This window comes from Cydia splendana, chromosome 4 (genome assembly GCF_910591565.1).
Source record: "Cydia splendana chromosome 4, ilCydSple1.2, whole genome shotgun sequence".
Classification (NCBI taxonomy): Eukaryota; Metazoa; Arthropoda; class Insecta; order Lepidoptera; family Tortricidae; genus Cydia; species Cydia splendana.
Window position 1 is genome coordinate 13,027,191 of NC_085963.1, and position 26,507 is coordinate 13,053,697.

General features: G+C 40.0%; 1 protein-coding gene across 3 annotated transcripts in view; it reads right to left on the reverse strand.

Moving 5' to 3' along the window:
- The window catches only part of LOC134789920 (protein grainyhead), a 163,348-nt gene extending 146,924 nt beyond the window's left edge, over window positions 1-16,424 (reverse strand). The window contains exons 1-2 of one of the 3 annotated variants that reach the window (XM_063760613.1): window positions 16,259-16,424; window positions 13,568-14,189 (exon numbers count right to left, since the gene is read on the reverse strand). In XM_063760613.1, the coding sequence (XP_063616683.1) occupies window positions 13,568-14,109 (542 nt within the window). In that variant the 5' untranslated portion in view covers window positions 14,110-14,189; window positions 16,259-16,424. The remainder of the gene's footprint in view (window positions 1-13,567; window positions 14,190-16,258) is intronic. The other 2 variants (XM_063760615.1, XM_063760614.1) reach the window with 2 other exon arrangements.
- Between the last annotated feature and the right edge of the window lie 10,083 nt (window positions 16,425-26,507).

The following is a 26,507-nucleotide window of genomic DNA, read 5'->3' on the forward strand; positions in this document are numbered from 1 at the left end:
TTTCTATTGGTATCATACATGATATTATCCATGACCATCTTAATATGTCAAAAGTAAGTGCAAGATGGGTTCCGCGAATGCTGACTCGGCTTCAAAAAGACATGCGTGTAGCGTGTTGTTCCGATGTTATTGACCTGTGCGGTGAAAATCCTGATGAGGTGCTGCAAGGAATAGTTACTGGAGATGAAACCTGGGTTCATCATTATGACCCAGAGAGTAAACAAGAGTCCATGCAGTGGCACATTAAGGGTTCAGCTCATCCCAAGAAGTTCAAGGTCGTCCCTTCAGCTGGCAAGGTCATAGCCACGATATTTTGGGATTGTGAAGGAATATTACTAATCGATTATAAAGAAAAAGGTTTAAATGTCACAGGACAGTACTACGCTAACATTCTACGTCAATTAAAGGATGCAATCAAAGAAAAGAGGCGAGGAAAGTTAACCAAAGGTGTTCTGCTTCTGCGTGACAACGCCCCCGTCCATACTGCTCATATTGCCAAGGCAGCTATTGTTGAATGTGGGTTTAAAACTGTTACTCACCCACCGTATAATCCGGACTTAGCCCCCAGCGATTTCTTTTTGTTCCCCAATCTTAAAAAGGATCTGCGTGGATTTTTTTTTCTGAGGATGAAGCATTGAAGGCGGCAGTGGAGGAGCATTTTTACACCAAATATAAAAAATATTTTTATGAGGGATTAAAAAAAATAATTGATCGATCTTTTAAGTGGATGAACATAGGGGGGGAGTATATTGAAAAATAAAAATATAAAACTTTTCGTACTTGTTTGTTTTCATTCTCATACCGAGAATATTTTGAACACCCCTCGTAAGTACTTACTTTTGTAACTACATCCATGAAGTCATAGCTTACGTAGTAGCAGTGAGGAACTGGGCTATATTAACCGTGAAAATTGAAGTTCGCAAAAAATCTTTCTTTGACACTCTAATTACGCTTTTATTGGTGTAAAAGAGAAAGATCCCCGCAATTTTCGAATTTCGGTTTTCGCGGTAAGCCCTCTGAACTGAGGGAAACCTATCTAGGTACCTTAACCCGGAAAACCGAGCGAATACAAAATGATTTGGTATTCACGATAGTGGAATCACGAAGGAGCCATATTCGCCGATCACACGGAACATAAGGGATATTCCCAGTAAAGTGAAAATGTATTTAGTTTTCCCAGTAGATACAATCAGATACATCATGCCAACGATTGCAAGAAATGTATTAATATTTTTATTATACTTAGCTATTTTCACGTCAGCTCTTGTGAATCAAACAACTAAACTGTTAAAGCGATATTAAATATCATCTGATTAATCAGCTAAAAATTCTACAGCTTTAATGCTTTATTGCATTTTACTACAGTAACTGCTATACGCATACGGACCAAAAAGACGCACGTTCGTTGATGAAACAAAATAAACATCCCAATAGCAAAGAGTGGTCGATTATAGAATAGATGTAAAGTCTACGAAAAATATCATGAAATAGATAACGGTGTACTACGTACCGCACATATGTTTTGTGATAACTGGATTCTGACTCACATGTAAAATTTTGACGAGCAGAGTTCCGTATAATTTACGGAGCCATACATCGCTATCTACATCAGCTATCGCATTCGAAGCACTAGTTTGTCTTAGACTCTACACATCTTATATGTACAATCAATGAATCTTTGCCAATATTGTAGTAAATAGTACAAAACCGATTTTGTAGTAAGTAGTACAAATATATCTTGGTTCAAAAACATGTTCAACTAAAATGATATTTTACGAACCTAAAAACGCGTAAGAGCTGATGTCGGCTACCTCGCACAACGTATCATTGTGCTGTGCTGCATCGCATTGCGATACAGCGAGGAAATGCCGCCAGCTTCCTTGGTACAATGCCTCAACGGCCTATTTTATTAGATTTAAGCTCGTTATTAATTTCGTTTAATAGTGTATATCTTCTATGTAAAGAAATACGCGTATTGAGAATAACCCGCGCGGAATGGGTCCGCGCCGCGCGCTGTCCGGGAGTGCGAGACCCCGTTGATGTCTTTTGCTAAGAGCTTAATGTCTCCCACTTTCACGAGTTTGTTGACCCTGTCGCTTCAGATATTTCGCGTAAACCTTTCAATGAGAGCCTTTTTGTATGGCATAATGTGTAAGTATATAAATTGACTGTTTATCCAGATACCCACACTGAAGGTAATAAGGACGGAAACTGAAATTGAAAGACAAAATTGTATGAACTAATCTCTATTTTATTTATTTTTGGTTTAATAAGCCGAATTATTGCTTTCAGACTTGCAACCTTGATTTATTTATATTTTTGTATTTTTAAGTAGGTATACTTGATTAATGATTACCGTAAGTACTGGCTTCGTTATATTCTGAGCAAAATTCCGCAAAATTTTCTCGGACTTAATTACCTTCACGACCGCACAAAGACCACGACTCGGGAGAAACACAAAATTCGAATAAAAAATATTCATCATAACTGTTAAGATTTCAAAAAAAAGTTGTTTACCGGGCAGATAATTACATTAAATAATGATTGGGGGCAAAAAGGCACAGCGCTCTCGAGGGCTCGCCGGCCGCTCGATGAGGCAGTAAAATAAGGCTTCACGACGCGGGAGGGGCGAGGGATTCGGGGCAAGAGGGGGCCGAGTGTGGGGGAGGGGGGCGAGGGACACGCAGCCTGTCGCCCTCAGGAGAAACCTTCGGTGGCAAGTCAACACCGGTAGCGATTTCAGCATGCTTAGGTAAGTATAAGTTTCATTTCAAGGAATGCCTTTTCGTTATGACACTTATATATTGGAATAGAATTTAATTAGAATCGGATCAATTTATATTATTGATGATAAATATGCATTTAAATTAGCCACCGGGTAGGGTAAAAATAGATTGGCATTTTATGTCTTATTAAGAAATTTAATTGTGTTTTATTTGGTGGTAATAACTTATATTATAAATTGCGATTGCTTTATTATAGACTCATAATACACCTATAAATATATAAATAAAAGCATTGTTTTAGTTGCACAGATACAAAAGTTACCCTTTTCCTGTAATAGATAGGCCTATGCTGAGTGCCACTTTATTCTGCTGATAATCTTAATACTTACATTCCTATGTTCTTTAATAGTAAGTACTTCTACTAGTCAATTAGGTAGAAATACCGTATTAAATAAAATGGCAGATAGGTTTTAATGCTCATAAACACTCTGATTTAATATGCGAATGTTTAGTACTATATTATTCTGAAATGAGATTTAATCAAGAATAAAATCGCTTATAGCTTGTATTAAAAGCCGCTTCTCAACAAAAAGTCATCATTAAAGTGTTGGAGGCGGCGAACGCAGCCTCCCGCCTAAACGATCCAGCCGACTTTTTACCACTCGACCTACCGACCAATCCATATCGACACTTTTTGTTTTCTCTACTGGAAACTTTTCCATTTTGAAAACTTATTGTAATTATCAGCACACAATACCCTATTTGAAATAGTTGGGCCGCTCCCACTGGACGCCAGGCCTTATAGGACCGGTGACTCACGGCTTGATTTGAGAATATTGAGACAATAAGAAGACAAGCTTCAGAAAACAATGATATGCTGCCGTATTCGAACTTCAAGATATTCACAAGAGACGACACGTACTAGATCCATTCTAGATACGTTATAGTTTAGATATCAACTAGTTCTCTTTTGCAGCGCAATTCGGGCAACCAATGTCACTTTTACGTTAGATAGAGAAAGATATGTATTAGATGTGAATTGGATCTCTAAGTCATATCCTGTGGAAATCGTTTAAGAGTATCTCCAGAATCGCGCAAATGTCAAATTTGACAGGTTAGATCTTAAACATATCGTTATCGTATCTTGGTGATGTCTAAAAGATATCTAATAGATGTCTATTTCAAAATCCGAATCGGGCCCATAGTTACTTTGATACTGTAAGGTAATGGGCGAAGATAGTGAAAAAAAATAGTTAAATTTATTTAAAAATCATTAAACAAATCATGGTGTATGAAATACACGGTTTATTGTATGTATTGTTAATTAATAATGCTACTCAATCATCGATTTTGCCAAATATGTAGTAGTAAAAAACAAATAAAACATTTTCACTTTCAGCGGCGATATCTTACATTCTTCATCAAGTAGGTATCTTAAATCTTATTGTGTACACCTCGTACCTATCGTATACTTATTTATAATATAAATTATATTATAGCGGTGACAAACGGCGCAAATTGCCGATTTTGGTATCTTAAAAAAACTTTTTCATCTCTGAATAAGTAATTTATTCTTAATAATAAATTGAGTCAGTGCAAATTCGAACGCCGACAGTCTCGCGTTAAATGATAATTACGATAACGGCTAGTAATTACAGCCGAGTCGCAAAACGACAACAGGAAATTTTATTAAATCTGTTATTTCAAAATTATGCATTAAATTTTTTCTCACCACAAGTTACATCACAAGTTAAGCTCATACCCGCATACTAACTAACACTTAATACGTATTACTTTGCCGATAAGGTGAGTGGATGGAGCAGTTAAGAACGATCTTAGTTAGTGGAGCGAGATACGTTAAAGCCTTTTTTTATTACGGTCGTCGGAACACTACTATCGGTTTCGTAACAAGACAGAAATGAATCCAATCTTCATAATTTTCCACTATTAAATGTTTTTTCACATTTTAAATCGTGGAAAGGTCGCCATGTGTACAATGAATGGGCTCCTATCCATGAGCGCGGGGTCGAGGCCAAAGCCGAGGACTGTGCGCGTCATCGCGCTCTCAGAGTTAGGGTATCCGGAACGGCATGCTCGTTAAAGGATTCGTTCGATCGTTAAAGGATTTCAGATACTTTAGACTTTAGAGTCTAAACTCTAACCTTACAAGACAAGAAGCGATTGGAATAGATCAACCCTAGCAATAACCATCAATTTACTATATCAGACATGAGACTAGACATGTTGTTAGGTAGTATTATTACCAACATAATTAAGTCCATGAAACTCAATACAGACAAAAGACCCAATAAAGACTTAATGGGAGGGTCAAAATGGGGGCCGAGGTATTCACATGACGGAGCTTCACTATTAAGATACCTATCTGACCTAACGAGGGCCGCTTATAAACTCAGCTCTATTGTATCTAATTGTATAAATGCTAGACAATTCCAGCTGTTATATCAAGAATTATTATTTGTATGATTCTTACTCAAGTTTGACGATCTTATTAGTTAGGTACTTAAAAGCAGTAACACATTACATTATAGCAGGGGTCGGCAAACCGCGGCTCGCGAGCCGTATGCGGCTCTTCAAGCGACCAAAAACATCACAATTAGACTTCTTAGACCACTGAAAACAACAATTACGGCTCTTTGAGATTCGGAGATTCCTATAACTGATGATTTCTACTGCGGTTGGCTCTTCTTCTCAAAAGTTTGCCGACCCCTGCATTATAGTATTACGGTAAAATAATAGTTATGCCTATAGAGGTGAATGTATACAATGTGTATGTATGTGGCTCACCGTTTGTTAATACCCATAAACTTTAAATACCTATATATATTGATGTAAACATAACTGCAGCTATTTGAAAAAAATACCCTACTTTGTTTAGTTAAAGAACGATTAAGATTTTCATAGATACTTAGAATAGGCAAGCTAATAGTCAAGTTCCCTTTAATGAAGATGATTACCCAGATTAAATTTACCCACAGTTTTTTCGTTCCATACCACAATATATTCCATCCATAGGTACCCGTCTATCTGGCGGCCAATCCGTCACAGTCAACTTTCTTGAAAAGAGTAAAATTCAGAAAGTATAGATATAGATTGATTTGGCAATATGTATGAAATAATTGTTATTTGTTTGTTTCTAAAGTCAGTATGAATTAATATTTAAGGAAAACATTATGGTACACTGAATGAGAATAGTTTTTTTAAGTATATTTAGAAAAGGTAGGTAAGTAAACATGTAAATTTTATTTCGATATTAGCACGTCGAACTATTTCTACACGTCAATGCTTTGTGGAGCGACGATTAATGACATCAGTTTCTGAATACGCCTATGGGTATACTTTAGAAAGATCGGTAATAAGTATTGGTATCGACGGTTTGGCTACGGCTACATCACAGCATCGAAATGTGATCGGCTCGGGAGCGGCGCGCCGCGGCGGGCCCTCGCAAGTTCAAGGTGAACGCGTCGCTCCGCCCACGCGCCGCTCTTAGCACAACCGTTATGCTGCAGGCTTCAGAACAGAACAAACACTATCGCCAACCTCCTACCAATACCCACTGACCACTTTTGCTGTACCTAGGTAGTTGTACCTTAAACTAAGTAGGTTACTATGAATGGCGCAGCGTCAAACGTATTAATTGTTAATTAAGTCGGCGATAATTTGGTTAACTTTTTCTGAATAGTCTTCGAGAACAATGGCGGATTCTACAGCTTGGCAAAAAAGAGTAGAAATTAAAAAGTGGCAACACTGTAGTGTCGTCCCTTTCAAACCAATATGTATAAGAAAACGGGACAACACTACAGTGTTGCCACTTTTAATTTCTACTCTTTTTTGCCAAGCTGTAATTCTAATAAGTAGTTTTATTTTAATTTTAGTTTAGTTTTTAAATGTTTAATAGTTCATAGTTCGTTTTCATGTTTTTTTTTTTAATAACAGGTTATGAATTTGATCTAGATTTTTTATAGATATCTGTCATTGACATCAGTGCCAAAAAAGACGTTTATGGTTAAAGAAATGTAAAGCCTGACCAATAATATATGATCATTGTCAAGAGGGCGCTGTTATTCTCATTTATAGGGTGACAGTTCAGTATGAAAATAATAGTTTCAGTGAAATTCCGCAACATGGCGCGTGATCATATATAGACCTGTGCCCTGTTTATCAAAAGCTTGTAACTTGTAATACAAGTGGAAGTCCCTTTTTGACAGCTTTTGTTATAAAGGGACTTCTACTTGTATTATAAGTTACAAGCTTTTGATAAACAGGGCACTGGTCAGGCTTTATAATATAGGCATAGGCAACCCGATAGGAGTCGAGTTCGCGGACATTTCGCAAATATATAATATCAACTTCAGCGGCAACGTTCTTTATGCATTAGACAATTAGATCCCATTTTTTTTGTCTGAAAGTTTGGCGTTCATAGCAGCATCATAGCAGCACTGAAGCTATCAGAATAGAGGAAGCATTATTATCACTAGGCTCCTAACCTAACTGGCTAACTATATCCACTGACCGCTTGGTTGCCGTCAAATTAAGTATGTAACTGCCTGCCATCTTACCGGCGGCATATTTTTTTTGTCAAAAAGAAAATACGGGCGGATAAGGTACGTTATTAGGATAAAATACTACAGGCATTATCTTATTTTCATTTTGAAAAACATTAATTCCAATTACTCACGTAGGTATGTAAAATTGTACATTTAGAATGTTGTTTAATTCTCTCAATCAATATTTTCGGCTGCTCCTATATAATTACATATGTATAAATTGTAGATAACAACTATCATAATGATTATCAAGCTTCTAACTATACCCCACATACCACTTTTGCTTGTCAAATAAGTAACTCTATTACCCTACCAAAAGCACTAATAAAGACCAATAGACACAAGCGACTCGCCCTGGCTTCACACGGGTTACACAAAACCTTAATAAATTATACACCTAAACCTTCCTCAAGAATCACTCTATTGATAGGTGAAAAGTTGAAAACGTATGATCCGGATCCAAATCCGTTCAAAAATTTAGAGTTTATCGCGAATATGCATACACACAAACTAGTACGTTGCTTCTGGAAAAAAATATATGGAAAACTTGGCATAATTAATAGAAGACTTTTTTCAATTGGGATATGTACGTTATGGACCGAAGTTATTTTTCATCAACCCTCCCCAACCCTCCCCCCTCTGCGTCACCCCCCCACACCCCCGCAAAGGGCCCGAAACGCGGTTTTTCTAAATTTTTAAGAAAACCGTTCAAGATATAGAAAAAGTGTGTAGGAACGAAGTGATCCTTAGTAAATTTGCTATTTATCTCTTATACACACTATAGTGCTATCACTTATAGTTTTTGTGAAATCTGTCACCATGTATGCAATTTTTTTAGAATTTACGTTTTTTTTCTGTTGTAAGATAACTTTTCTCAAAATATACTTACGATATCGCCAAATTGTGTTTAATTTAAATAAATAGTTAATATGTTCTTTAAAATGGTGTATTATTTATTATTAAACTCCTTCATTTGACGATGCTATGCCATTTTGAACATACATCGTCTTCAAACATTTTTAAGCTCACCGAAGATCGTTACTATTAACCACTTGACTGTGAAACAGATCGCACGGTCGCGTTTTTATAGCTTGCCTCACATAGAAGGTAGCCTATAGAAGTGGTGACGCGTGCCTCCGTGAGGGACAAAATATACGCAATGCGACAATATTAAAAACACGTTTTAACATTCCTGACAATATACCAAAAACAATAATCTACGTATTTCGGTCGGGTTATTGAAATGAAATGAAATGAAATTTTTTATTTGTTGCCCACCATAACCCATACTAAATTTATGGTGGGGAACAAACAAAAAGTGAGACTGTGACAAGGACAAGCAATAGTACCGCTTTCTTGCTACTCCTACTGAAAATTCTATCTCGTTCGGTCATTTGGCCTCTCCCACGTTTCCTCTCTATTATTGTACCTCTATGTTGCCTCACCATGCCTGTCACGCTCTAACAAGTATGTAAGTGCGAAAGGGACGCGCATAGTGATAGGCGATAAAAATGGAACCGTGCTGCGCCCGCTGACCGAATTTTATACAACACAAACGAGGGTGAACCCACGATTTTTGACCACCACACACATGAAAAGTTCATCATCTTCTTCGCGTTGTTCCCGGCATTTTGCCACAGCTCATGGGAGCCTGGGGTCCGCTGGCAACTAATCCCATGATTTGACGTAGACACTAGTTTTTACGAAAGCGACTGCCATCTGACCTTCCAACACAGAGGGGAAACTAGGCCTTACTGGGATTAGTCCGGTTTCCTCACGATGTTTTCCTTCACCGAAAAGCGACAACTAACGCGAGGAAGAAGACGTGTGTGGTGATCAAAAATCGTGGGTTCACCCTCGGTTGTGCTGTAGGTACCTATAAATTCCGGTCAGGATCCGTTTCATATACAGACAAGTGGTTAATAACGATATTAGCTGACATTGAAAATATTTGAAGGCGATGTATTTTAAAAATGGCATAGGATCGTCAAATGAAGTAGTTTAATATTAAATAACACATACATACATATAATCACGCCTATTTCCCGGAGGAATAGGCAGAGACCACGGTTTTCTACTTGCTACCATCCTGACATACGTCTTTCGCTTCCTTCATTTTCATTACATTCCTCATACACGCTCGCCGGTTTAAGGTGCTCTTGACCTGGCCTTTCTTCAGGATTTCCCCGATCTGATCAGAGAAAATCCGCCGAGGTCGACCCCTTCCAACTCCCACTTCCACTTCTCCCTTATACACTCTCTTTGTTAGCCTTCTTTTACTGATTCTTTCCACATGTCCAAATCATCTCAAAATACCTTTCTCAATTTTAGTCACTACATCAACATTCAGTCCACACTTTTCCCTTATCACACTGTTCCTAATTCTATCTTGCAATCTCACACCACACACACTTCTCAGCGCTCTCATTTCCACTGCATTCACTTGGCTCTGATGCCTCTTCTGCCATACCCAACTTTCGCTACCATACATAAGTGTAGGCACCAACACCCCTCTATGAACAGCCAACCGTGCTTTTTGCGACACCTTCTGGCTGCTCATAAAAGCGTTAAGTGCCCCATTCACACGTTTTCCAGCATTCACTCTCCTTTCAATGTCTTTATCATGCTTACCGTCCCTAGTGAACAAGGTTCCCAGATACACAAACTCTTTCAATAAATAATACTCATTTTAAATAACATATTAACTATTTACTTAAATAAAAAAAAACGGTCAAGTGCGAGTCGAAATCGCGTTCCAAGGGTTCCGTACATAAGTCCGACTCACGCTTGACTGCACATTTCTAATAGGTTTTCCTATTATCTATAGGTAAACTAACTATTTTGTGTATTTTTTCAAAATTTTAGGCCCAGTAGTTTCAGAGATAAAGGGGGGGGGGGGGGATGGTCGGACAGACAGACAGACACACGAGAGATCTTATAAGGGTTCCGGTTTTTCCTTTTGAGGTACGGAACCCTAAAAGCGTGAAAGATATCGTAAGTGCTATTTGAGAAAAGTCATTAGAAGAAAAAAAACACTGAAAATGCTAAAAATAGCATCTTCCGCGACGTATTGCGCAAAAACTATAAGTGATAGCAATATAGTCTGTATAAGAGATAAATAGAAAATTTAATAGTGATCACTTCGTTCCTACACCCTTTTTCTGTAACTAGAACGGTTTTCTTAAAAATTGAGAAAAACTAGGTTTTGGACCCTTTGCGGGGGTGTGGGGGAGTGACGCAGAGGGGGGAGGGGAGGGGAGGGTTGATGAAAAATAACCTCGGTCGACAACGTACATATCCCAATTAAAAAAAGTCTTCTTTTAATTATGCCGTAATTTTAGCTAATTTCACTGAACTAAACAGACAGACGCGGCGGGGGACTTTGTTTTATACGGCGTAGTGATGTAAAATTGGCAGCCGAGACTCACTAGCTTTTACTGTAATAAAGTTATCCGATCTCAACGAAAGCCAAGTCCCTAACCTAAGCCCTGAATTTACTACCCCTAGTCCCCTGCACCTTGGCTTAAAAACTATAGCTTGGTGGTTTCATAGATTTTGACAGACTTTGACAACACAAAGTGTGGACGTGACATTATAAAGGTCATATTTTCATACAAATATAACGTTTATGTTGACACTTCCACACTTTGTCATTCATTACATAGACTGTGCAGAGTCAGCTTGGTGTAACTCTAAATAGTCTAAATACCCTTAAATACAAGATGGCCGTAGTGAAATGGAACCTCAACTATTTGCCTGTAACATTTTGTTTTATGATTATGACAAATGTCTAGACAGGGCAGAAAGTTTTTGTGATTACTACTCCGGTCGTCGTGCTTCATTGTCAATTAATCACGGGCTGAATGCTGTCTGTCCCGGCGCTCACCTTTAATACTTACCTGCAAGCAATCTCCAAAACGCGGAAGTTGCTAAAGGGTACTTAATTGCCCGGCTCTAAAGCCTTAATCTCGCATCGGTATCACTAGCCTGCATACATAATAAGCGAGGCCTTTCCATCGCATGCAACTAACATTCATTTCAACTGCATATAATAAGCTGGCGTATTACATTTTTGTTATTGACTCTAATTACTTTTTAAATGGGCACGCTGATTATTTCTCCAGTTTGCTAATGCTCTAAGGTAAATTGACAATTAACGAGCTTCTTGTTACCTCCTAGTACCTAACACGAAGTTGCGCCGCCTGACTGCGCAATGTCACACACACACATCACACCTGCGATCGTTATCAGTGCAACCTGTGCTAAATAACCCGTAAAATATAGATGCTGATTCTGGAAAACACGTTTGTTAAAAGTAACTGACTGAACAAGTATGCCAAAGTGATTAGTCTGTTATTTGTTTAAGTTCTGTAGCTACTAATATAGAAGGGCGATGATCCTATTACTATCCTCCTCTCTATCCTTATCCTATTACTGCTGTCATGTCAGCAATGTAGGTATACCTAGTCGTCAGTAATATGAGGTAGAAAATTTATATTTTCAGAGTGTAAACAATTAAACTAGTGACTCTGTGAGCTGTAGATAGGGTTGCCAGATGGTCGGGATTTGGCGGGATTCTCCCGATTTTTAGCATGTGTTCCCGATTCCCGACGAAGGGAAAATTGTCACGAAAAACAGCTTCACGTTGTAAAGCAATAATTTCATGTTCCGAACTGTCGTCGAGCGGGCGAGCGATCCGCGTCGAGCGCGTAGCTTACGTAGTGCCAATAATGTAAAATATCGTTGTTTTTAATACAATTACTTTAATTTGAATGTCTTTTTTTCCCGACTTAAGTCCCAAAATCCCGAAAAAAATATATTTTTTCCCGATAATAGCGCCTTTCGATCTGGCAACCCTAGCTGTAGACCTCGCAATAAGCTTCGCTTAAAAATGTAAGAATATAATACTTCGTTGAGTCGTTATCATTACCAATATTACCATAGACCCTAACTAGGGTTACCAGATACAAATTTAGAATTTCCTGACGGCCACCCGATTGAGAAGTATTTGTATTAATTTAAGTCGATGGCCACCTGATTGAGCCGCGTTTTATTAATTTAAGTTTTATTAAATTTGGATTAATTTAAGTAAATAAAAAGGTACTTTATAAAAAAGTCTATCAATTCTAAAAATTCCTGACATTTTCGTGTTCCGTCCCCATTCCTGACAAAAGGCCAAAATTCCTGACATGTCAGGAAAATTCCTGTCATCTGGTAACCCTAACCCTAACGGCACACTTTATGGCAATTAAATTCTACTATTTTGAACATTTTCCAAAAAACGAAACGTCAGAAAATCCGTATCGATACAAACGGATGAAGAACCAAGACGAATGAATTAATCTTTAAATAAAACTGTAGAACGAGTCATAATGCCAAACGAATAAATAAATAAATACAAACGGATAGTTTGATCTTTTCTTCACAATGTCATACCTATTTTACTTCAACTTCTCATACCTATTTTAATTTACTCAAAGGAAAACATGACCTATCTTAGACATCCTAAATCAATCACAATTTACAAAAGGAAGCCGATGTAATTTTTATTTTCAACACTGTGCATAAATATAATGAAATGATTATTTAGCCATAAATAAACAAACATATTTCAAAGTATGGATTTCACACTGAGCTTAATGTTTGTTAAGACCCATGCCCTGTTCCAATAAAAAAAAGCAATTTACATTAAGCATACCAAATTGCAGCGAGATAAATAACTTGTAATAAATTAAAAGTTTTATTTTACTTTATACCTACTCAGTTGTATCCGCTGAGATGGAATTTCCCATCTTGAATCTGTTAAGACACCTGGCAACGCGATATTTCGATGCCGTCTCATAAATCTAGGCAATAAAATACGACGTAACCACGACTATTTAGAGTTAATCTTATGTTATTCGAAATTTGAGAACGGGCTATAAACCGTGGTCGACGCGGCCTGCCGTGTGTATAGGTATCTATTGTTTTCCTTAATACTTATCCTCGCAAAGATGAACATCTCGCGTTCTCAATTAAAACTGCCTCTCATATTCGACGTTGTTTTTAAGTTATCTGACTGGCCTTCGTAAGGCTGACTTAAATTTAATGAAAATTGCATCACATAAAAGTATTTATAATTTGACTCGCCTTCATGATTCTATTGTATCCGAGTTATAAGATACAAATTTTAAGTAAAGCGTCCAGATAAGGTGATTTTTTATGAAACTTGAACAAATTATCAGCATTACTGAGCAGTACAATAATTTGAGTGAGGTATAAAAATCATAAACTGACCTGGGTATCGTGATGACCTGTCCGAGCTCATCGACGACGTGGTCGGCCAGCACCAGCACCGTGCCCTGCCCGGGCGCGCCGACCACCACCGACACGCCGCCGTCCACCAGCTGCCCGTCTTCCAACTGCCCGCTGATCATCTCCACGCGCTTCTGGTCCGGCGTCGTCGTATATATTACAGTCTGTTTCTCGTCTTCGTAAATGAGATCAATCGGCGTCTTCTCGTCTATGGACTCCATGCCCTGGTCGTACACGTCCGGCTGCACGGGCACTTTGTTGTCGGGCGCGTACGCGGCGAGCTCGTGCGGCGAGTGCCGGTAGGAGTGCGCCTCGGGTGGGTACCCGTCGTCGGAGTCCATCTCGACTTTGTGCGGGTAGTAGTCGTGGGGGTGCGGGTGGTGCGCGTGGTGCGCGTGCGCGGGCTGCACGGGCGTCATGGTGGCGAGCACGGCGTGCGCGGGCGCGGGCGAGCGCGGCGCAGAGGCCGGCGAGGCGGGGGGGCTGCGCTCCGGCACCAGCGGCACCGGCGACACGGCGGACATGGCGCCTCGGGGGGAGGCCGCGCGGGAGGCCCCACTCACCAGCACCCCGCGTAACAATTTGACTCCCCCAATTTCAACTTCTGAAATAATTTCCCACATTGGATAAGTCTGCTTGGAAAACTAAAGTCTATGATATATTTAGAACACTTGTAATTAATGTTATAGTCTTCTTGTATTTCATTATTAGGTAGTTAGGAGTGCGTAAACTGCTAATTTTTAGGTTTGTTATTAAAGACCAGTAGTGTGACGTGACCTGTGCTTCAGTGACGCGTTGAACTCTTTTGTTCAGAAACTTAACAGAGAAATCACGATATGTTTCAGACACAAGCGAAGAACTACACCAGCTACTGAACAAAATAAACTTAAATTATAGCAAAGAAATAAAACGAAACAATGCATAAAAGGACGTTGTTTTGACAGAACATCAAAAACGACGAAATCAGAACGCTTCATTTTCACAGAGTTCATAGGTAACAATCGAGATTGCATACGGTTGAGTTAAGGGTGACACGGCAACAGCTGATGTGAGTCCAGTTAGAAGAACTGGTATCGAGGCACCTGACGCCGAAGCGCCCGAACTCGTTCAGAAGCCGCCCTCGGCCGCTCAGACCACCGCGCCCGTACGGTACAAACTGGTAACTATTGTACCACGTGCCTGTCAAACAACAACAGTATGCACCTAATACATCAGGTTACATTTTATTGTGTACGCCAAAATGTAAACTCGTTCGATACAACCGGACTTCCAAACTGGAATCCGATGAGATTACCGCGTATTAGATAAGTTCATTGAAGCAAACTGAAGCAAACAAAAATAACTACCTAGGTACGTGTCCCGATCCAAAATTGTGATGAGGGCGTGAATAGAAAAAATATACACCCATTGTTCATTATTACATATTGGAAGATAAAACGAAGTTTCATTATCGTAAGGGATACTACCTCTACTTACTTACATAAAAAGATAAATATTGCCCTCTCGATGCAGCCGGGAGGCTGCCATCGTGCGAAAAGGAAAGAGAATATGCGTTGCTGGCAGTTCGAGTGGAATGGTAGTGAATCGGTCAGTTTCTGTATTTTCTCGATTTAAAATTCCCTTTGTCTGTCTACCTGATATGGTTGCCTTGCACTTATAAGAATCCAGAATGATTATTTGCAGAATATACATAGATTATATATAATATACTTATTAGCAGGTAGGATATATATTTAGCTAAATGTTTGAACTATTTAATGACTATGAAGTTAAAGTACCTACCTAATGATTTCGATCGATGTTTTGGTTTATTTGTTTGTACCAATTTGTAACATATTATGATCGTGTTAATGCACTACACTGAATTTGAATTCACCCGAATGTGTTATCGAGTTCTCGTTAATGTCGGAGCCTAGTCATTTTACTTTCTGAAATTCCAAGACGGCGACCTTGCCATTAGGTACCACCAGTAATGCCTGCTCAGGCAAGCGCCATTGCCTCTCTGCAGGAGGAAAAATAAAATTACAAAAAGGCTTTGCCGCGGAGCCGCCAAGCCTCGCCAGTGTGCGGGTCGCACACACTCTCAGCATGCACGAAGCTCGCCGGCATATCGATACAGCAAGAAATGAACGTAATTCACTCACACACGCTGGCAAATATGGCCTGCTGCGCGGACATACCTATGTAGCTACACGTACAGCACACACGCTCGTTACACATGGATATCGCAGCCTTTTTACTTCGGTTTAAAAATTAAGAATATTTATATTTGTTAATCTCATAAGAGTGCTTATTGGAAATCGACGACCATTCCTACCGATCCGAATCAAAACAAGGAGGATTTTTAGTTTCTGAATGCATCTCGAGAACCCGTGAAGGGTAAGCATCTGACGACGACGATCTGAGGAGTATTATGAACCGCGAGCACCACGAGACACTTTCGAGAGCAGCAACACGTCATAGCACTGGTCTGGTTGATCGGGGGCGGCGGCGGCGCGGGCGTCCTGGCGCAGGCCGTCACGCACACGCGTCAAACTAGTATCGTGACGTCACGGCCCACCCGGCGAAATTACAAAACCGGCCGGCGGCAGCCGAGTGCGCCAACAAGCGGCGCTGGCGCGGCGCAGTGGTGGACGCGCGGCCGGCCGACCCCGACGCGCCGGCGTTACGTACCGTGGGTGGCGTCGCGACGCTACGCGGCGCGGGACGCGGGCGCGGGGACTGAGCACGCGACGTGCGGCGCTACGGAGCGCGGGCGCAGGTGCTCTGAGCGCAGCAGCCTCCGCGGCCCGGCGCCGCGCCCGCCTCCCCGCGCCGCCCCCGCCGCGCTACACGCACGCACCAAAACGACGAATTTATCTTCCACGCATGCTGACTGACCCTCCTACCCGGAGACGATGTCCAGGGTGCCGCAGCGATTTGCCGCCAGCGCCGATCAAATTTACGATTATGACCTGAGAATAAAAATGTTTTTATCTCGATCTCGAGACCCATCTCCTTATCCACTTGATAAGGTGGTAGGTACCGGTTAAATAATGATTCAAATTTGAAACATTTATTTATATTATATTAGGTCTTCTTAGTTGATGAACTCCCATATGAGATACGTAATGGCAGACGGTGTCCGGTGTCCGACACCGGCGACGCGCCGCCTGAGGCGACGGCCGCGGCGCGGCAGCAGTCGTTGCAAAACTGCGACCTGCGACGCATGGAATTACCCAAGTTTACGCAACTTCCCTTATCTGGCTTTCAAGACAAGTTATAGCAGCTTAATAATTTTGTTCAATATCGATCAAAACAAAGTTTACAATTACATCAAAGAATGGAATTTTTTTTTTAATACTCTTCAATAGTAGATTGTCACACAACAAAATGAGGGAGCAAAATGACATACATATTTACGGCGAGGGCGTACATTAAATCCTGAGCGTATTGAGGGATTCAAGTGTTAACGCCAAAGGTGGAAATAATTATGCCACTCCATACATGTGACACATACCTACTGCTTTTCGCATGACGTTAATATATGTCCTAGAACAGAAAAGTACCACGTTGGTTCCTCCTAATAGCAAGGACGAAAACTGCCACTTTGATCCCTTCATGGCATGGAAGAAAAGCCGTTTTCCGAATAGGTGAAACTTTACAGAGTTTTGTGGAATAACGCATACTGTGCTGGTCAGTTGCTACCTATCACCTAAGTACAGAAAGGCCAATCGCAAGTCCATTCTACCGATGCTAAAATTAAGAAAAATCTATTAAGGCCACTTGCACCATTCCAATAACCCGGAGTTAACCGGTTAAACCAAGAGTTACCATGGTTACCAGTACAATTTGACACTGAGTTAACGGTTTAACCGCTTAACCCCGGCTTAGTGGAATGGTGCAACTGGAAAGCCTCATTTTATTCCTTAAGGCAGAAAAAGAAGAAGAAAGAAATCTTTATTAGCAAATTTTTTTTTCGTCAAACTTGCGCAGTAAGCGTGCTTTTTCATGCAAGTGCAGCGGGAGCTAAAGTCCATTTCACTCCCACGGGAGTTAATCGCTACGTGCACGACTGTCACGCAACCTAGCATCCGCAAATCTAGGGGAAAACGACAATTCACTACATCTTATAAAACTACTCCAAAACTCAAAAACTACTGAACGGATTTTTACACGATATTCATCTATGATTCTATGACATCTATCAGTAGAGTGATTCTTGAGGTAGGTTTAGGTATATAACTTGTTATGGAAAGGAGCATGATAGGTGTACGTAAGACTGACCGGCTACGAAACACCCTAATTAGGAATAGGACGAAAGTCCAAGACATTGCCACAAAAATTAAAAGACTCAAATGGAAATGGGCTGGCCATATCATCCGAGGCACAGACAAATGGAGCAAGCGAGTCACCCAATGGTACCCAAGAGATGAAAAAGAAAAGGCGAAGAAACCTCTAATGAGATGGGACGATGACATCGCGAAGGTAGCTGGCCGTACCTGGAGTAGAGTGGCAATAGATCGGAGAGAATGGAGAAGGTTGGAGGAGGCCTTTGCCGAAGGGCAAGCCGACAAAGAATACAAAAGATGGGAGATAATAGAGAGATAATGTGCAACTGTTCTTTGTTCTGTAAATAAATTATTTTTCATGTCTCATGCTCTGAAAGTGGGTCGTTGTTGTTCTAAAAGGTGCGCAGAAAGTGATACGTTTATGCTCTAGCGCAGAAAAGTGGTGTACTCCTCTGCGTCCCCGTCCCACGAACAACTGGGTGGGAACAAAATGGAAAAATAGTGTCTTTATTTGGAACAATTGGTAATTGTTTCATTTTACTAATCCCACGTTGATCATTTTTTTATAAAAAATGATGTAAGTTAATTGTAAAAACAAAAAATTGTTCTTGATTTCTTTCGTTGAATTCTATTTACTCGATTTTATAAGGCGGGAACCAAAAGGAATACACCAAAAATATTTTTTTAAACCTTACACTTGCGTAAATGAGCAAAGGCAGAATCTTATACAGCCACAGTTAAACGTTTGTACGATATTAAATTGGTTTTTAAAGTTATTTAGCACTATATTCATGAAAAAAAAATGAATACAACATAAAAATTTCTTATATTATTAATTAAATTGTTATTTAACATTTAAAATACTTTTATTATGTTATTACGTGGTGCGGTCCGGTAGTCCGTTGCGGCTTTTAGAACGAAAAAGTATTAAATTAAAAAGTAAGAGGCAATCCCGCTGATTTTCAAACTGTAATGAACTAATAATTTTAAAATTACTGCAATTTGTTAAAAAATGTGAGTTCTCGTAAATATTGCAATCTAAATGATTTTCGCTAGGGGTTATTAATCTTCACACATGTAAAGTCTCCGATTGCAAGTAAGTCCTAAGGGAAAAAAACATGGCCGTAGGTCTATTAGGTACTTCAATTACTGATTTTGCGAAATTGCCTTGTCTTGCTTGGTTTCCTCGCATTCGATATGAAAAGTAGAGTGTTTAACTCGGGTGAAAGGCACCATTTCCGTCTCGGACTATTGGCGCTCTCACTGCGTTCGAGCGCCAAACTACCTCGACAGAAATGGGTGCCTTTCAACCCTTGGTTAACAATCTACTATATATAACTTGTCATAACTTGTTAAGGTTTTGTTTAAATTGATTCAAATATGACGATGTTGTCGGTAAAAATCACGCTGGCTAGGAGCTTTAATCGAAAACACTGCCTAATCTGTTTGAGCTATATATATGTAGTATAAATACATTTGATATATTATTTTGATTCATAAACTGCACGATTGAAAAAAAATGCCTTATACGGCTGCAGTGGCGTAGCTAGGGGGGGGGGGGGGCGGCGGGGGCGGCCGTTTAGGGGTGACACCCGACCGTGAACATCAGTAGTGTCATCTATAAAAATTCGTAAAACTGTGGCAGATTGCACAATCGCCATTATCGAAATAATATACAACATGCCCACGAGGAACCCGAGAGCTTTTGACAGTATATTCCTGATCATATTTAATAAATAAAATGTCCTATAAACTGTTTTGGAATTCGCCTAGTTTCAGAGTCCAGTACCACCAGCCAGCTAAAAAAACCGGGCAAGTGCGAGTCGGACTCGCGCACGAAGGGTTCCGTACCATAATGCAAAAAAACGGCAAAAAAAAACGGTCACCCATCCAAGTACTAACCCCGCCCGACGTTGCTTAACTTCGGTCAAAAATCACGTTTGTTGTATGGGAGCCCCACTTAAATCTTTATTTTATTCTGTTTTTAGTATTTGTTGTTATAGCGGCAACAGAAATACATCATCTGTGAAAATTTCAACTGTCTAGCTATCACGGTTCCTGAGATACAGCCTGGTGACAGACGGACGGACGGACGGACGGACGGACGGACAGCGGAGTCTTAGTAATAGGGTCCCGTTTTACCCTGTGGGTACGGAACCCTAAAAAAACATCTTTTTATTGTTACTGTAGTGCAATTTTTTTTTTGATGGCGATGTTGTTACTGTGGGACCCAGTCCAAATATCCTTATTGTTATTGATAGAATGTAAAAAAGTGACAAGTACACTTTGCAAAAACTAGGTTTTACAAAAAAGGTTAAAATTCTTTTTGAGTGATAGTACTGATAGTTTTACAAATAGCATTTATATTTTATGTACAGTCACCTGCAATAATATGTTACTCTTCGAAGGCCGCAAAATAATCTGACACAATCTTATTTGTAGAGCGATAAGATCGTGTCACATATTTTTGCGGCCTTGGAAGAGTAACATATTATTGCAGGTGACTGTACATATTTGTATCGCAAAGTACAAAAAATCAAAAAAAAATTTTTTTTTCGGGAAATTGACGTAAACTTTAATCTTTTTTCCTTCTTTTGGCCTCGGAAATGCGTGGTTAAAATTTCTCGGGTTCATCGAGGGCACCTGGTATGTAACAATAATAATTTTGTTGGCGCCTCGTAGGTTTATTATATATAGGCGTATTATTGAGAAAGGTTTTTTTATTATGTAATTATTTCTGTAGGTAATTGAGAAACTATGTCACTGTTTCTAATTGGGTGACTCTGAACTATTTGAAATTCATTGGGAAATGGGATTTTACAGAATCTCTTCCAAATCTCGCACTTGGCAAAAAAAGTTTTCTAATTTTTTCAACATAAATTATTTGTATATCTTTCACGGGACAATGATGACTCGGACCTTTGAAAGGCGTGCGCGGAGCCCAAGCCAACATGTAGATGCCCTTTTACACATATGAAATGTGGGTTACGCGTTACGCCGAGCGGATGCTGCTTCGTGTCATAGAACGCACGCAGAGGCAACACCCGCCAGGGTGTGGACTATTGAGAGTTCATGGAATCTAAAATGAAAGCGATAGAGTATATATATTGTGAGCTATGGAATATTAAACATAAAGTACTATTTACTTTTTTAAGTAATTATATTTTACAATTTGATTGAATTTTGGGGTGACACCCACAATTTCCGCCCCGGGTGCCACCCATGCTAGCTACGCCACTGTACGGCTGCGTTTGTTTTATTTATTTATACAAACACATCCCTTTTGCTACGCATCCTCGCACATCTCTGGTGGAAACGCAGCCTAATGGCTTTGGAAAATATACTAAGCTATTAACAGGTTATAACCAAGACAATCTTAATCTAAATATCGAATTGCGTCGAAGATACGGCATAAATACGTATGCTTATTTAACTTCCAAGAATTGTTTTTATATGAGCGGTGAAAGCCCCACAGGTGTGTAACACATTATGGATATGGGTAGATGTGGTACCATTTTACGAAACTCTTTAAATTATGTTCCACGTAAACATGATAATAAACATAGCTGCAGCGGAGAGGCGGATACAGATAAGTAAATTATGAATTTATGATTATTTACTAATCGAGCGATGCTGATTTACTATGTTTTTCAAATGATGTAGATTATTATGATCTTAAGTTGTAAAAATTCACTTGATTTATAAGTTGTATTTTTTTTGTATTGTATGAAATTTAATATTCAAAACTTTCGCGTTTTGAACACATATTAACTCACATTATTTATAGACGGGTCTATCGCGAATTTATTTTATTACCTTTATTTACCGACGTTTCGACACAGGTTTCACTGGTCGTGGTAGCGGCTATCTGATGTCCCAGCAAAATGTCAAAACAGAGATTTGTGCAACTACCCGACGAAAAGTGTTTTTTTATGTTAGATGAATTTTTGCTGTTTTTAGGGTTCCGTAGTTAGGGCATGCTCCCGGGAATTCCCGGTTCTCATATTCCCGGGAATTCCCGGGAATTTTATAGTGTCAAAAGAACCGGTACTGAAGACCCGGTACCGGTACTTCCCGGTTCTCATCATATGACTATTTGTTCCCATTTCAATAGTAGTAACGTTTTAGTACTTTAGTTCGGGACATTATATAACATTTTAATAATAGTGCTATGAAACGGGGGACTCAAATAACCCGACAAACTAACCTAGTAAAGTAGACATTCGTGCAGGCCGTCATAGTGCTGAGTGCATCGACTACGCTACGGCCGGGCCGTGTGGCTGTCGGCCCAGGCGGAGGCAGTGTGCTGGTTAATTTGGTAAAATAGGTTGGAACGCCAATTAAGTGTTTGTTTACAATAAAATAAGTCATTTATTAATTGTTATGCAATTATTTATATGAAAATAAGTCATTCATAAAGATTGCACGCTAACACAAACACTCTCTTAAAAGTAATCAAAATATGCCTTGAGAACCGGGAAGAACCGGGAATCCCGGTTCCGGCCATGCCCAGAACCGGGAAATGAAATTCTTGGTACCGGAACCGGTACTGCATGCCCTATCCGTAGTCAACCAAGAATCCGTATAGTTTCGCCGTCTGTTTGTCTGTCCGTCTGCGGCTTCGCTCCGTGATCTTTAGTGCTAGCTGCAATTTGGTATGGATTCATGAATCAATCATGGCAACTAAATATATTCGGAAAAATTATCTCCGAAAGAAAGAAATCTGTGGGTCTAAAAATTATGAAAGAAAATCATGCAAGTAAAGCTTTCAATGAAAACTAAGTATGTTATGTACTTATAGCAAACATTATGGGTTGACCGTTTTTGAGTTTTTGCTAAAAAGTCTTCCCTTTAAAGTGCTGCAAAGGTACTCCCTTTTGCTTGTTATACACAGGATACCACCTAATAGCCCTCGTTCAAGGCAGCCTCTTGTGAAAAGCATTTAACTACGGAGCCCTACACTGAGCATAGCCCGACATGCTCTTGGCCGGTTTTTTGTCACTGGAAGTGCTATTGCTAGATTGCTACACTCACACAGTAGATTTGCAGGTTCCGACAGAATATTAGTGCTGCGGCACCAATGCTGCAAGGTTTAGTTAGAATAAAAAAAAGACTTAAGATATGGTCTCGGCAAAGACTGCTGCGTATATCTTGGACAGAAGACTTGAAGAATATCCATTCTAAGATAGCTCAATATTGCCACTCAGCTCTCCATAAGATGCGATAAGTGAGCCCTTAGATTCATCAGACACATTATAGGTGACCGCATGTTGTGAAGAAGCATATAAGTAGTTTTAGGCTGAAAGAATGGCAAAGGTGCTAAGGGTGATGGGGATGGGATGGGATGGGGCACGTATGAGACGGTGTAACGTTAAGGGCGATTGTGCACTACAATGAATTTTACTGTCCGGCAGTCTGAGTTTTCATGGTCCGATATGGCATGAAAAAAACGGATGATTGGCTTGTGCACTTGTCCGTCTTTTTACTCGCAGGTGCGGCGTAGTAGCATGAAACACACACCCCCCCTAGCCCGCCCCCGCCCGGCCAAGTCATGAATAATACTAATTCCAGACGCAGTGCACAAGCATAAACACGTTTTTCATAGCTGTCATCTCGGACCGGAAAAAAACTGTCCGGAATGGCGAAAAGTAAAATGTCGGACGGTAAAATTACGTCTAGTGCACAATTAATGGCGTGCTATATATATTTAATGGCGTGCCATATCGGACCGTAAAAACTCGGACTGCCGGACAGTAAAATTCATTGTAGTGCACAATCGCCCTAACGGTTTCATCAACGTTTGTAGGTATGTATCACATTTTTTGACATTTTTATTTTGTGTTAGAATTAAGAATTAACATGTTAACGATTTGGTGACTTTACTGTAAGTTTATTATGTATCTTGAATAAATGAAATGAAATGAAATGAAATGAAATCAACGTCTAACGTTATTAGGAAGTCGGCTGACGGAAGCCTGCACCGTGCAGTCTACATGGCCTATGGGCGATTGTGCACTACAATGATTTTTACTGTCCGGCAGTCCGAGGTTTTACGGTCCGATATGGCACGCCGTTAAATGTATATAGTAGCTTGTGCACTAGACGTAATTTTACCGTCCGACATTTTACTTTTCCCCATTCCGGACAGTTTTTTTTCCGGTCCGAGATGACAGCTATGAAAAACGTGTTTATGCTTGTGCACTGCGTCTGGAATTAGTATTATTCATGACTTGGCCGGGCGGGGGCGGGCTAGGGGGGGTGTGTGTTTCATGCCACTGCGCCGCACCTGCGAGTAAAAAGACGGACAAGTGCACAAGCCAATCATCCGTTTTTTTCATGTCATATCGGATCATGAAAACTCGGACTGCCGGACAGTAAAATTCATTGTAGTGCACAATCGCCCTATGGCAGTACACACTGGAGAAAAAATACATGTAGTCGCGATCCTTCACAGTGACGATATAGTAGACGATATCGAGGATAGTGTGATGTGGAGAAGAAAACTAAGAAAATCTGACCTTTCCACCATGGGATACGTATGTACATAGTCCCTATTCATATGTAGGTACATTGACTGGAAGAAAGATAAACTATCGTAATTAAGTTCATAACAATATTTAGAAAGGAACCCTTAGTTTACGTCCGCGAGTTAGATCAGTGATTCGTGGTTCGATCGTTACGATCCAGCGTATAACCAGCTAACCCCGGGCAGGCCTATGGAACTCTCCGCGCGAGCTCGGATTTATACCTACGAATCTGCTACCGTTCACGGTAGAAAACTACTACCGTACAGAAAGGAAACTTCCTACAAAACCGAAGTTTGACAGCGGTTCAGGGTCGAATCATGCTGTCCCTTTCTAATATATGTATCTGACTAATGACTATCCCTTTCGATTATTTAGGGCTGTCAAAATTCAAGCCATTATATTATCTGTGATCCTGATCGTGCACGCAACGGGACGTCAAGTTGTGTCAACCCTAAAATAGTAATAATTGCTCAGAGCAATGCTGAACCGAACGGAGCCGAGTTTGCCCGAAGGAAAGAGTTTCGCAGTCCTGATATTTCCTAATTCCTTGTTTCAGTTGTTTCCCTAACTTATCACAACTTGATATTGGCTAACCTAGCAAAAGCCACAACAAAAAATTGCCAGATGATAGGTACCTTTATGAGCCGTGGGCGAATAAAAGACACGGGACAAGTAAATAATAACACTTTCACACGTACATTGAACGACGTTTTTGAAGTGAAAACTTCTTTAGCGGCGCTGTGCGCTTTTTGATGTGGGGAAAAAATGTTAAACTCGAGACATAAGACATAAGAAGTAACCCTCTCTTAGGCTTAGGCATACCTGCATAATGTATGCCGGAGCCTGCTGTTTCGTTTAGGCGGCGCAGGGCGCTTGCGTGACGTCACGTGTGACGGACAATGTCATTGTGTTTTTCTTGTTTGAGAGCGCTCTTACAAGAAAAGTCGAAATAATGCAAAATTGATGATACTAGTCGACGAAATTCAGGACTTTGCGCTCATTATTAGAAACAATGAGTACTTGTTCCAGTAAAAGCGTCTTCTTATCTTTATAAATATCGTTGTAAATATTAGAAAAAGGACTTATTAAATTAGTAATGATTTTTTTTCTGATGGTCGTTTCCGAAAAACCCCGTGAAGCACTGAATGGCGAGCTCTTATTTGGAAATGTTGAGAATTTTACTCTGCTAAACCTGGCTATTTTGTATTACTAATACCCTGTACTTTAGGCATATCAAACTATATTTTTCCTACATACCTTTGAGAAAGAGAAAATCAAAGTAAAACGAACTCGATTTTCTCTCCGAAACAAGTGTCAATTCCTACGAAAATCTACTTAATATCGAAGTCATTTTCATACTCAAGTAATCTGCAACGTTTGCTTATACTGTTGGTATACATTAGTGTTTATGAAATTCTACTATAATTTTTTGGCAATTTTTTGAAAACTACTCTATATTACCGATGACGCGCGCTGCGCCAGCTCAGTGCCGCGGCAGAGCTTGTAGAGGCAGGACGTGTGTCGGTCGACTCCGCACATTTTCAACGGCGACGACGAGGTTTTTTATCATTGTGTGCGGCGGGCGCCGTGTAAAACGCTATACTGTGTGCGTGTAAACCGCAACGAGAGACTTTGATCCTAGCACTGTTTTTATAGTATTATAATTTATAATGGTACAGTTTAATAAACTACCGGACAGGATTAAAAATATTTGAAACGACCTGACATTCTATATGTATTTATTTGACTCAAGATAGTACTCAGGGTCTGATGATGGAGCCGGAAGGTGGTCACCGGTACCAATCAACCATGCAACTAAACCACTTCGTGTTTAGGCTCGTTTTATTCATCTCAACAAGATCTTTGACACAAGATAGTACTCAGGGTCTGATGATGGAGCCGGAAGGTGGTCACCGGTACCAATCAACCATGCAACTAAACCACTTCGTGTTTGGGCTCGTTTGATTCGGCTCAACAAGATCTTTGACTTAAGATAGTACTCAGGGTCTGATGATGGAGCCGGAAGGTGGTCACCAGTACCAATCAACAATGCAACTAAACCACTTCGTGTTTAGGCTCGTTTTATTCGTCTCAACAAGATCTTTGACTTAAGATAGTACTCAG